This window comes from Sprattus sprattus (genome assembly GCF_963457725.1).
Source record: "Sprattus sprattus genome assembly, chromosome: 19".
Taxonomy (NCBI): domain Eukaryota; kingdom Metazoa; phylum Chordata; class Actinopteri; order Clupeiformes; family Clupeidae; genus Sprattus; species Sprattus sprattus.
The window spans coordinates 4,909,931-4,923,820 of NC_137917.1; the positions used below are offsets into that span (position 1 = coordinate 4,909,931).

The 13,890-nt window shown below is 41.3% G+C and overlaps 1 protein-coding gene across 1 annotated transcript in view; it reads left to right on the forward strand.

Annotated features, from left to right (window-relative positions):
* Positions 1–305: 305 nt before the first annotated feature.
* Positions 306–13,890, forward strand: part of col6a4a (collagen, type VI, alpha 4a) — a gene marked incomplete at both ends in the record, with an annotated part of 29,677 nt that continues 16,092 nt past the window's right edge. The window contains 22 exons of the mRNA XM_080857798.1: positions 306–381; positions 514–1,122; positions 1,345–1,926; positions 2,131–2,685; positions 3,096–3,701; positions 3,817–4,377; positions 4,501–5,058; positions 5,398–5,973; positions 6,430–6,999; positions 7,116–7,465; positions 8,110–8,188; positions 8,929–9,074; positions 10,472–10,564; positions 10,995–11,048; positions 11,826–11,897; positions 11,991–12,017; positions 12,234–12,278; positions 12,480–12,533; positions 12,824–12,886; positions 13,311–13,376; positions 13,538–13,591; positions 13,691–13,726. Of these exons, the coding sequence (XP_080713924.1) occupies positions 306–381; positions 514–1,122; positions 1,345–1,926; positions 2,131–2,685; positions 3,096–3,701; positions 3,817–4,377; positions 4,501–5,058; positions 5,398–5,973; positions 6,430–6,999; positions 7,116–7,465; positions 8,110–8,188; positions 8,929–9,074; positions 10,472–10,564; positions 10,995–11,048; positions 11,826–11,897; positions 11,991–12,017; positions 12,234–12,278; positions 12,480–12,533; positions 12,824–12,886; positions 13,311–13,376; positions 13,538–13,591; positions 13,691–13,726 (5,832 nt within the window). The remainder of the gene's footprint in view (positions 382–513; positions 1,123–1,344; positions 1,927–2,130; positions 2,686–3,095; positions 3,702–3,816; positions 4,378–4,500; positions 5,059–5,397; positions 5,974–6,429; positions 7,000–7,115; positions 7,466–8,109; positions 8,189–8,928; positions 9,075–10,471; positions 10,565–10,994; positions 11,049–11,825; positions 11,898–11,990; positions 12,018–12,233; positions 12,279–12,479; positions 12,534–12,823; positions 12,887–13,310; positions 13,377–13,537; positions 13,592–13,690; positions 13,727–13,890) is intronic.

Below are 13,890 nucleotides of genomic sequence, written 5' to 3' on the forward strand. Positions count from 1 at the left end.
TGTTCACATTGTGCGTGCTGGCTTTCACAAATGGCGTGCATCTCCCTGCTTCACATAGCTGTGGTTTCTTCTGCTGTCCTCTCAGTGGTCTTTTCTGTTTGTTCCCTCCAGATCCACAGTGTGTGCATGCCAGATGCTTTCTATCTTACAGCTTAGAGAAAAATGGAAATGGGTTGTGCTTGAAATGCAGGGTGGGATGGCTATCCTTTTTTAAATCCATGTTAGTGAGTCAAATATCAGTCATTTTCTCACACAAAATCGTTTGTGCCTCTTATTTACTGCAGGGTTTCGGAAACGCTGTGAGGATGGGAAAGAGTCCTTTTCTTTTGGGTGCTGTCTTCATAGCATCTTGTTTTCTCCTCAGTGCCTCACAAAAAACAGGTACATGTATGTCCATCATGTAACAGATAGATTAGATGTGTTCTACGAACCATACGGTAAAAATGTGAATGTTACAATTGTCAATCCGATTGCGTTTTCTCTTACCTTGATGAGTGTGTATATTTCTCCCAGTATGCACACAGGAGGCTGTGGCTGATATTGTCTTCCTGGTTGATGGCTCCTGGAGTATTGGATCTGAGAACTTCCAGCGTATCCGGGATTTCCTCCGCACTTTGGTAGACAGCTTCGATGTTGCTCCTGATCATGTTCGCATTGGCCTGGCGCAATACAGCAACATGCCCCGCACTGAGTTTAACCTCAACACCTATCAGGACAAACAAGAGATTCTCGACTACATTGACAAGCTGCCATACCTGGGCGGAGGCACAATGACTGGCAAGGGACTGGACTTCATCTTGAAGGAGCAATTTGTGGAAAGAGCAGGAAGCCGCGCCGGAGAAAATGTGCCTCAGATTGCTGTTGTCATCACAGATGGTCAGTCGCAGGACACCGTTGAGCCGCATGCCAGGAACCTTAAGAATCAGGGGATCACCATTTACGCCATTGGCATCAAAGACGCGGATGAAGAGCAGCTGAAGGAGATGGCCAGTGAGCCCCATGACCAGCATGTGTACAGCGTCTCTGACTTCAGCGCTCTTCAGGGCATCTCTCAGAACATCGTCCAGGAGCTGTGCACCACCGTGGAGGAGGCCAAACGGCAGATCACTCAAGTCCCTCAAGGTAGTGCTGTTCACTTATTATCATAAAGAAGATGATGTTATGGCTGTGCAGTGTCTTATCCTGCAAATACAAATACTCAAAGTACTAAGGAAGAATTCGTAAAGCTAAGTTAGGAGTCATTAAAACAGTTTAGTAGATTGTAAAAGAAATCACTATGTCACTCTGGCTTCAATAGTTTATAGTATCTCAGAGGTTTACCTACTCATCTTTCTATCCTTCCAGGTTGTCAACAGGCAACTATTGCGGACATTGTGTTCCTTGTGGATGGTTCCAGTAGCATTGGTGATGATAGCTTTAATCAGATGAAGCAGTTCCTTCATTCATTTGTGAGTGGACTGACTGTGGCCAAAGACAAGGTGCGTGTAGGCCTAGCACAGTTCACTGATGAGACCTACCAGGAGTTCCTGCTGAAGGATCATGACAATGGCAAAGATGTCCTCAAAGAAATTACCCAACTCCGGTATCGTCAAGGAGGAACTTATTTAGGGAAGGGCCTCACCTTCCTTCAGACATCCTTCTTTACTCCAGAGGGGGGCAGCCGAGAAAATGTTCCTAAAATTGCCATCGTGATCACAGACGGCAGCTCCTCAGATGACGTGGCAGGGCCGGCCCTGGAGCTGCGGAGACAAGGGGTTGTCATCTACGCCATAGGTGTCGGCAACTATGACGCCACGCAGCTGCAATCTGTCGCCAACAGTCCTAGCAAGCGTTTCTTGGTCGGCATCAACAACTACCAGGAGCTGCAGACTGTAATGGCCAGCATGCTGAAAACAGTTTGCACCTCTGTGGAAATCCAAACAGAGGGTAAAGTCAATTGTGGTCTTACTCCTTTGAAACTTACAGACTAATAAGGTCTTTATTATATAAAGCCTGCCTGGACCTAAAACATTAAAGTGAAAATGGTACATTATTTATACATTTCCATTGTAATTATCTTTTTCTTCCCTTTGTGGATAATAAGATAATTGTGGTAAAAAAAAAAATCTCTCTTTTTTTGACTTGTTTCAGGTCTGGCAACAAGATATGCTGATATTGTCTTCCTTGTGGATGCTTCGGCCCAGTCACAGATTCAGGCCATAAGAACCATTCTTCTTAGACTTGCCAACCAACTCAACATAAACACTGATGGCAATCGCATGAGCTTGGCTCAGTTTGGCGATACTGTTAGAGTGGAGTTTCGGCTGAACCAGTACGGCGCAAAATCTGATGTTGTGGAACACGTGAAACGATTGAGATTGGCAGGTAGTCGGATGCGTAACACTGGAGAGGCAATAACATATGCCCGCCGTAATCTTTTCTCCTCGGAGAATGGGGCCCGTGGATATAAACAGTATTTGGTGCTCATTACCTCGGGAAAATCAGATGACAATGTGATCAAAGCGTCACGAGTTATCAGAGACCAAGGTGTGACTGTACTTGCTGTTGGGCTTGGCCAAGCTGACATGGATGAACTTTCCACCATTACAACAACGCCTTATATCTATTTAAGGCAAACCCCTCTGCAAACAATACAAGACATCAAAACTGCTATTGACTCTGTGGAGATCCTCAAAGTTCCTAGTGGTAAGTAGTATTATAATGTATTTATGATGGGTTGTATTCCTGAAATATGTGGCCAGTTTCACCATACATTATGAGCAAAATGCAGATCCCAAATCTAATATTCAAAATATAATCTAAATGTATACTACACTGGCATACACTTGCCTCTCTGTCTGGGTCACTACTTGATATTATGTTAGCGGATAGCAGTCTCTGCTGGCTAAAATTGGTATAACAACCACTGAAATAAATCAATGGTCCACTGACCCAGTGTTTTACAAGATGTGCTTTCTTAATGAGCCAGGAGGACCAAACATTCATTCATTTTTTTCTGTGTTTTTCAGCAAATGTATTATGCAGTTAGTTTCTGATAACTATTTGATTGAATACTCATTGCTTTTCATTCACTCCTCTTGTCATCTGTGTTACAGAGTGTACAACAGCCAAAGTGGCAGACATTGTGTTCATTGTGGATGAATCGAGCAGCATTGATCATGCAAACTTCCAACTAATGCGGAATTTCCTTTCCGGCCTCCTCAAGGAGCTTGAAGTCAGCCAAAAGTCTGTGAGAGTGGGCCTAGTTATGTACAGTGATCAACCTCAGGTTGAGTTCTACTTGAACACTTTTGAAAACAAAGCTGATGTCCTGGAGAGCATAAAGCTGCTGCCATACAATGGAGGCAACACATACACAGGGCATGCACTGAAATTTGCAAAGGACCAAATGTTTACCAGGGACAAAGGCAGTCGGCGTGATATTGGCGTGCAACAGATAGCTATAATAATCACGGACGGCGAGTCTCATGACAATGTCAGTGCCCCAGCCCTGGAACTACGCCAGTCAGGAGTTAATGTCTATGCATTGGGAATTAAAAATGCCTCTGTTAAAGAACTTGGAGAGATTGCCTCCTACCCAACTAGAAATTATGTGTTCACAATTGATGATTTTGTAAAACTTAACTCCTTGGAGAAGAATCTGACGAGAAGAATTTGTCATGATATCACAAAAATAACCCCAAAGAAACCAAAGAAACAAGGTTGGTGTCTCTGCAGTGCTTGAAAGTAGCAATATGATGAAAATGCGATCAGGAATATTTTTTGCCATTTGAATATTTGTATAGTTATAATGTGCTGTTTGTTTTTTTCTATTAGGCTGTGTCCAAACAGAGGAAGCGGATTTCTATTTTTTGATTGACCACTCTACCAGCATTCACTATGATGATTTTGACCGCATGAAAAAGTTTGTTCAGGATTTCATAAAGATGTTCCGTATTGGACCAAACCAGGTACGTGTTGGCCTGGCCAAGTTCTCAACCAAGCCAAACTTGGAGTTCAACCTGGCCCAGTACACAGACAAAAAAACTTTGGAGAATGCTGTGGCTGCTGTCCAGCAAACTGGCGGTGACACTTATATCGGAGATGCTTTAAATTTCATGAGCCCACTCTTTGAGGATGCTAAACTGGCCCGTGGTGATGAGGTGCCCAGGTACCTCATTGTAGTCACAGATGGGGAGTCACATGACAAGGTTGTGGTGCCAGCAGAACAGCTACGCCAACAGGGCATCACCATCTATGCCATCGGTATAAAGGGTGCCATTGAGAAAGAGCTTTTGGACATTTGTGGTGACCCTAAGAGGAAGTTCTTTGTAAGTAACTTTGATGCCCTCAAACCTATAAAGGACGATATTGTGACAGACATATGCTCTACAGCAGGTGAGCCAAATTTGTTGTTTCTTTACAAGTTTTTAAATCACCATTTACCAATTACTTAATATTGATATCTAAAGCCTCTGTGGACTGAATTAATTTGATCAAGCTTTGATTTTTCCTGTACAGCATGCAAGGAGATGCTGGCTGATGTCATATTCCTGGTGGACAGCTCTGGGAGCATTGACCCCGAAGACTTCCTCAAGATGAAGGCGTTCATGAACAAAACGATTCAGCGCTCGGTTATCGGAACAGACGCAGTGCGCGTGGGTGTGCTGCAGTTCAGCAACTACCAGAGGGAGGAGCTGACTCTCAACAGCCTCCAAACCCACAATGACCTAATTCAAAAGGTGAACGCCATGCAGCAACTGGGTGGTGGAACACTGACTGGCCAAGCGCTCACCTTTACCTCCCAGTACTTTGACATCTCAAAGGGTGGGCGTCCCAATGTCCCAAAGATCCTTATTGTCATAACAGATGGTGAGGCTCAGGATGCCGTGGCCTTGCCTGCGCGGATACTGAGGGACAATAACGTTGTGATCTACTCCATTGGCGTTGGGGGCGCCAATGTAACCCAACTGAAGGAGATCAGTGGCATCCCGGACAGGGTGTATATTGAGACGGACTTTGATGCCCTCCAGTTTTTGGAGAATGAGATCTTGTTTAAGATCTGTCACCCTGAATCTAGTAAGTGGTTGAAGTCCCCAATGAAATGACTAGCATTTAAAATGAGATAGAAAATATACTTACTTTTGGCCTAAGCTGAAAGAGATCTGACATCTGAAATGTCAGAGGGCTTTTGAGTCATATTTCTTTATCAAGGCTGATTCCGTATTTGCTCATGGATTACATCGTCAGTTTATTAACTTTAAATTTCAATCTCTATACGATGTCATGCTCTTATGTTTATAGCTATAAGTATCAGCAATCATCTTCAACATGAATCTGTCCATACTGTCTCTCTCACACAGTCACACTCTCTCACACACATACATCTGCACATGTTTTGTTTTTTTTCCCTTTTAGATTGCGAACGAACAGCGGTGGCCGACATGATCTTCCTGGTTGATGGCTCCAGCAGTATTAATCGGACCCAATACAAGAGCATGCAACGCTTCATGACCTCACTTGTGAATAACACGGATGTTGGTGAGGACCAGGTCCGTTTTGGTGCCATCGTCTACTCCGACAACCCAGAGTCTAAGTTCACACTGAATGACTACAAAACAGCAAAGGAAGTCCGAACAGCCATAGCAAACCTTCCACAACCAGGCGGGAACACTTACACAGGTGCTGCCCTTCAGTATGCACTGCAATACTTTGGGCAACCACATGGCGGCCGTCGTGACAAAGACGTAACCCAGATCCTTTTGATCATCACTGATGGAGCAGCCACAGACCCTGTTGTGTTGCCTGTGTGGTCTAAGGAGATCCTGAATTATGGCATCAGGATATATGCCATCGGGGTGGCAGGGGCCAAAGAGAGAGAGCTGCAGGTAATGACAGGAGACAAAAGAAGGGTATTTTATGTAGACAACTTTGATGCTTTGGATTCCCTGCACAAGAACATCTCTAACGAGCTTTGTACAGACGTCAAACCAGGTAAGACCTCTTTTTTTTTTTAAACTAAATGAACGGCCTCAGGCAAATAGGTTCCCCCTTTTTGTGTCAGGTTCTGCTCAAGGTTTCTTCTTCTTTGCTGCTGATGCCTTTGTGCTGGGTCTAACGGAGTTGAGGCCTTGTTTTCTGAAAAGCATTTTAGGGCAATGCTCCTCAATGTTTAATGCTCCTTAATGTTTAATGCTCCTTTATGTTCAATGCCCCTTAATGTTCAATGTCCCTTAATGTTCAATGTCCCTTAATGTTTAATGCTCACTGGTGCTTTATGAATACATGCCATTGTTACTGACAGTAAGAAATGATTGTCAAGCATATTAAGTGAATTATTTTAGGAAAGTAAGGTTTAATTAAGTATTGAAACGTGAATGCAGTTTAAAAGGCATTTCTATTTTTGATAATTTAAGTGTAATAATTTTGAATGATACATGTTTTCTTTAGCATGTGATAAAAAGAAGGTGGACCTGGTCATGCTGGCAGACAGCTCTGGCACTATCAGTGTGGATGACTTCGCCCTCATGAAGACGTTTATGAAAAGCCTGGTGAGCAGCTTCCTCATCAAACCTGAGTTTGTACAGGTAGCCTTGGCTCAGTTTAGCGCCTTCCCGCTAAAAGGGTTCCACCTCAATGAGACTGCAAGCGAAGAAGAGGCAAAAAAGAGAATTGATGCCATTGATCAAATAGGACAAGGCTCATATATCGGAAGGGCCCTTGAGTTCACTCGGAAGCGGTACTTCAAGGAAGCAAACGGAAGTCGGAGAAATAAGGGCGTCTCGCAGACCCTTGTTGTGATCACGGATGGCTCCTCACAGGACGACGTGGTAGAACAGGCTCAGTTGCTGAGAGCCATGAATGTTGAGGTGTTTGTCATTGGAGTGGGCAGCTTCCACAAGGACGAGCTGATTCAGATCGCTGGCCATGAGACCAGGGTCTTTATTGTGCACGACTTTGGTGTCCTCGACCAGATCAAGGCAAAAGTGGTGGAAAGTGTTTGTGAGCAAAATGATCAACGTAAGATATTTGAGTTGAAGATTTTCCTTCTGATTGATTGATGGCTGATGATTTATCTTCTTAGTTTGTATGAGTCAGTGATTATGTTGACATGTACTTCCATTTAATTTTTTTAGCCACCCTATGCAGTGTAGACATTGGCATCGGATTTGATATTTCCAGCAGGCCCGGACCATCACTATTCAGTGGACAAGTGAAACTGAAGAATTACCTGCTTGAGATCGTTGAACGCATCTCCTCTCTAGACAGCCTGTGTTGCTCAAAGGGGTCAAGTGTCAAGACAAACATGGGCTTCTATCTGGCCTCTAAAGAGGGCAAAATGCTTGAAGACTTTGGCTTTGAAATATTCAACAAAGATGTGGTGACAAAGGTGCTAGCGTTAAATACAAACGAGGATATCACCTTCAATGCCGAGTTGCTGATGGCGTTTCAACAAAAGTTCAGTGGTTCAACTGCTCGTGTTAAGGTAAGCAAGTTGAACTGTGAGGAACAGATGAAGTAGTTATACATAATGCATATACAGTAAATATTATTAATCAGTTTTGTTCCACTTATTATACAGTAAAACACCCAGAGTCATTGAACACATATTCAATTCAATTCAACTCAAAATATTGTTCTTTATTTACATATTGCCAATACAAATTTAAATAGTTTTAAGGCACTCCACACACACACACACACACACACACACACGGGGAACCCATCTGCTAAGGGCCACCTGGGTAGAGAGATAGAAAGGGGGTTGGGCGTCGGTGCAGAAGGGATGGGAGGAGAAGATGAGAGAGAGAGTCAGAAACAACATTTACATTTACATGTAGTCATTTAGCAGACGCTTTTGTCCAAAGTGATGTACAAGGGAGACAACAATCAAGCTACGGAGATAGAGACCTAGTGTAACAATAAATACTTTTTTTACATAAGAAATAGAGAAAGTGCAGAAACGTAACTACTGGAAGTGCAAGTTAAGTACTAGTAAAAGTGAAACAAGCAGATACATTTATACATGAATTAGGATAAAACATTACCCTATTTAATCATTTAATTCATATATTTAATTGAACTGCATGCACATCATTGATTGTACTGTGATCTGTTAACGTTTGTTAGGTGCTGATCATCTTCTCTGATGGGATTGATGATTCGATTGAGAAGCTTCAGCTGCAGTCTGAAAATCTGAGAAATAGCGGTATGTCTTAAAATACGGATTGGTGACGTACTAAAAATCTGTGGCGCCAGACATAAGACATGCGTAACATTACACCTAAGAGATCAACAATGTTTATTACAATATATGTCTGAAGACAACCATGTTTGAAGTTAACCAAATGAAGGATGCAAAAGATGTCTGGAGTGTGTCTGAAACATTCTAAAACAATCCAACACCTTGTGTAGGTAGGGTTTAGAGTAGCAGTACATATTCAAACAGCAAAAGAGATTCAAGCTTTTATAAAGGTGCGTCCAGATTTGAGGAGGAAAACCAGCCAGAACCCTATTGACTCTTGAGAGTCTGCAATACCATAAAAGCAACAAGTTGTTTCCAGAGTCTCATTATAAAGTCATAGCTGACCTGCCGAGATGGCAATATACTGTACATGTTATAACATATTGTAATAGTGCTGATACTACTTAAAGTTGAGGCTTTGTGAAATTGTGAATAGATTAATTAAATCTGAAGAGAAATGCTATGAGCCATTGATAGAGGGCCTCACTCCTGTCAAAGAGGCTATAGGGGTGGTTATATGTAAGCATGATGGGACAGAGGGATGGGAAACCTGAAGGATGTTGTGTTGTACACATTGGATGGATGCAGGGTAGTATTGATGGAATGACACTAAATGTAGTGTCTGCATGAGTGGCCCACCCCCCCCCCCCCCCCCCCCCCCCCACAGTTTTCAACAGTTTTTTGCTCCTGTAATTATTAACCAGGCGTGCACGCACTTCTGACGGTGGCTCTGGAGGGTGCCAAAAATGTCCATGAGCTTCAGATGGTTGAGTTTGGGCGAGGTTTTGGCTACAAGGATCCTCTGGCCATCGGGATGCAAAATGTGGATGGCTCCATACTAAAACAAATAGTAAGAACTTTTTATGCAAATCTTTAGCTTTCACTGTTCTTCTATGTTTTGTATGTACAGTTTTGCCTGCCCTTATTTATACTGTTTTGCCTGCCCTTATTTATTGTTTTTGTAAGTCGTATGGACTAACTAAAAAGACATAGCCTACTGTTTTTTAGGGGAATACAGAATGCAGAAAGGTACACATATGGTTTAATATTCTTCCAAAAATATCAAAAAGACCTGCCTCAAAATATGCAGAGGACAACATTCAGCGGTCTAATAAAAAGAAAAATCTGCTAAGCCTCTATCAGCAGAAGACAACATTCAGCAGTCTAATAAGAAAACCTGCTAATCCTCTCAAAAACAGAGGTACAGCTGTATCAGCAGGACCAGGGTCACACATACACACATACCTGACAAGACATCACTTCCCCTAGACAGAACAATGAACATATATAGGAGGGTAGACACAAAAATCAAACAATGACAAGACAGACCCTGAAACATACAGTAAACATGATATTTCTCAGTGTGCTAAAACAACCAAGAAATAACTATGCAACAAATAATCATCATCCTAGGTATGTAAAAAGCAACCTTATCAAAGTGGTCTGGCCCAGACCATTTCCAGTGTCCCTACTGCCATTCCAGGGAATTAGCTGTGTAATTAAGATAGGAACCAAAATAAATGTTCTGTGTTTCTTTGTGGCGGACAGACCAGCTAGCAGATGGCATAAACTCGCTCGTAGTCCATCTACGTATTCAATGAGCGATAACTTAGTTCATTTAAATAAATGGTTGCAACTTTGTAGAAGTTTGCGCAATCAGTTGTTTGTAAGTTTGTGTATGAGCGTTTGTGCAAATCCATGTGTGTTTGTGTGCACTTGCAGTTGCTTATACAGGGCAGTAGTGTGCCATTCTAGTGCAGTCGCGCCACAACCCCCACACAACCCCCACACTATTAGTATTTTCCAGTGTATTGACCGATCTATTAACCGCATTTAATTCAATGTCACGTTATTTGTAACGTGTTGTGTCACGTCAAATTAAGCCATGTAGTTGTGGTGCGAGTTCTACTAGACATTAGTACAGATGGGCATTTCAAGCAAAAATACTACACTTCTGAAACGTGTTGGTGTAAAAATATTAAATCAATATAAGGAAAATGTGAGTGTTTCAAATGATTGGTGTTACTCTTTAGGGTTTCATTCAGGGTCTTGTGAGGGAATTGCTAACTGTGTGGTTGAGTTGGGAAAGGCACTTTGGTATAGGTTCAATTGCTGGTGTGAAATCAAGCTTAAAATGTACTATTTGTGCATGGTATTGTATGTCTAGTTTCAGCTTGTCTGTTTCGACCTTTGAGTCATTCCTGCTTGACTTTTTACCCTGTGTAAATTCTGTCTGGACCTCTGTAGGATACAGCGACAGAGAGGGTGTGCTGTGGCGTGATGTGTAAGTGCACCGGCCAAGATGGATTTCGAGGAACACGAGGACCACCAGGACCAAAGGTAAGGTCACACTGAATGGCTCAGAAATTCTCACATGACCATAGCTTTTTTTATATAATGTTCTATTATTTACACTACATGAAGATCCACTACAAGTCCACTAAACATTCATAGATATTATGAAAATATATCTGACATGTCCACCTGTGTTTATTGTCTGTCAAATGTAATAAAAGAAACATTGCATTGCATCAACTTAACATAGTTCAATCTTCTCTTCTATTTTACACTCTTATGACACTAAACAACTTGCGGTGCAACATGAGATCCAAGACTCTCGTTGTCCTTGTGTAAAATAAACACATTTCTTATATATATTCAAGAAAAAACTTTACTTGTTTGTTAACCTGTTTGTGCTATGACCCTTTCACACATTAGTGTTGTGCTTCTTATGTGATTCCAATAAATGTGTTGGTCATCTTCTGAGCAGGGCCCACCAGGGTCAAAGGGCCATGCAGGATACCCTGGAGAAGAGGGCGGTCCTGTAAGTGTAATTTTGATTGATCATTACATACCTGTGTAAATGTGTTTGTGAGATGGGGGGGTCAAAACCAGGACTCCAGTGAGGCTTCACAAAGATCTTGTAAAAACGAGAGGTACTTTAACTAACAGCCTAGTTTGCATGCATATAATCTAGCTAGCTGATGTATTTCAGCAATAATGTCTGGCAATGAGAAGTTTTGTTAAACATGTTTTATGTTTTTGAGTGCAAATGATATGTGGAACAGCTGGAAGACGTATTCTAGAGATTGTTTGCTCATTCAGAAAGCGTCTCTCAAACGTCCCATTCTTATTTTCAAACTAGGCTTAGCTGAAGTATTCCAGAAACTCCTTACTTTGTCATAATGAGTCAAACAAAGTTAAAATGACCGAGGTAATGTGTTTTAACTGGAGTGCAATATAGGCTACTGTATTTGAGATGTTATGATCTTTACCCGACATAGAACTCAAATATGCCTTTCACACTGATGTTTTTAAGATCAAAATAAGACATTATGGATGGAACATTATATTTTTAAGATGTTTATATCTTTTGCAATCATCTAGGAGACATAGGTCTGAAAGTCAATCCAGAGAACTGTATGTGTGTATGCATGTATATACAGTATGTTATAGATGTATGCAATTCAAAAATATCACTAATAAAAACATCAACATGCTGTTTACCATGTGATTGTCTTCAGAGTTGCTTTCAATGAAGCAGTTAGACATATATCTTCCCTCAGACAAAAGGGTCCAACCACCTGTTTGTTGTCCTTAGGGAGAGAGGGGACCTCCAGGCCCAAATGGAACCCAAGGAGTGCAGGGGTGCCCAGGCAGAAGAGGCCTGAAGGTAGGGTACACAGAAGAATTCTAAAATATTTTGGAATCAATGGTTTGGGTAAAAACTGTGAAAGAATTAATATATGGATGTTGACATTTGCAGGGTGGAAGAGGCTACAGGGGTGATACTGTGAGTATAAGAAAACTCATTGATGTTCTTTCACTTCATCTTCACAGAAAACAAAATACATGATATATACCATCATTAAAGTATACAATTCATAGTTTTAATGCTGTGCATATACTATCCTGTTATAAGTACACTGTAATGTCTGTTTAACACAGCACTGTATTGATGATACTAATTGAGTCATTATGGTTTATGAATCCAATTTCTGTTTAACAGGGAGATGATGGAGAGCATGGGCTAGATGGTGTTCATGGTGAACAGGTAATTCCTCTCCTAATTCTGTTCAACAAGACTGTTTTCTTTTCTGTCTCTGACTATTAGACAATCATGTAGAGTTTATGTAATCAATTATTTCCCTCAGTTTTTGCAAGCAAAAAAAAGACATTCAGATAGTTTTATGATAGTCACCTCATATATTGTGACATGTTTGTTCATTGACAATCTGATATTTATTTTATACAGGGTACTACTGGAGTGGCTGGTGCTTCTGGAGAGAGAGGAGAGGCTGGCAACCATGTAAAGTCTCTTTCTGACAAATGCATCTGCGACATGCACCCAACTTTCTTAAACTTTCATCATAGAGAACAGTTGTTTAGCAATTGGTTTGATTATTATTTTTTGACACACACAAATTCAAATTCAGCATGACCTTTTATAGCATGCTGATTTTAAATGTAAATGTCTGCAATGACACAGACAATTAGCCGGTATGTATGCAATTAGAACTCATTACCATCAAATCCAGTTTGCAACACTGGAGGCAGTATTCTATCTGATATATCCCATCATCCTCCTGTGTGTTTCAGGGTCACAGAGGCATCAGAGGGGATCCTGGCATAAAGGGACAGAATGGTCTAAGAGGGGATCCTGTAGGTTTGAATCACTCCACTTTAGTCATCTTTAATAACTATCTCAATTGAAATTATTTTAGTTTTCATTACTCACAGGTTCAATGACTCACAGGTCATTAAAAAACAAAGTATTTTCTCTCACAGCGATGAACATTATTGACATAAGTTCCTGTTTAAACCACATGTATGTTCCTGATTAAACCACATGTATGTTCCTGATTAAACCACATGTATGTTCCTGATTAAATCACACACAAAATTCACACAAACGGTTGTTTGTACACATGGAATTTGTTTATTGTCTGTTTATTGTTTGTTAATTGTGTGTTTATTGGGTTATTTGTCTCTGCAATGTAATGTAATATAAGAGGCTAATATCACAGGGCATCAGAAGACCAGGTGTCTCTTATTGTTAACAATATTTGTTTCCCCCTCTGTTCAGGGAGAACCTGGGACAGAAAATACAATTGCAGGCCAAAAGGGGGAAAATGGTAACAGAGGAATGCAGGTTTGTGGATTAACTGACCCAATCAATTGTGAAACGTTATTTCAACTGAAATAGAATGCATGTTAAAAGTTGATTAGATAAGATGAGTGTTAACAGACAGTTACTCTCCTTAAGAAGACAGCCAACTTGCTGAGCTTTCTGGCTCTCTGATCTTCTTACAGGGAGAAGCAGGAGCAGATGGTCAGGCGGGAAGACCAGGAGATGCTGGAAACCTGGTATGCCTTTCATCTCCTCTTTAGAAATGATAGTGTCTTCTGGTTTTATTGTAGTACCCAATTCACTGGTATGATTTTGATTGATTTTCTGTGTTCAAGGGCCCTCAAGGGAGAAGAGGTTCCCCTGGTGACAAGGTAATGTTCCAACTGCTGACTTGGACTCTCAAAATGCTGTTAAAGAGGCAGCATTGCATAAAATGACTTAATTTCAGATGTGCACACTGTCCTATAACTGGAATAGTTTAATCCAGAAGTGTTCTTTCAGTAACAACACAGGAATGCACAAAAGGAAGCCCTAG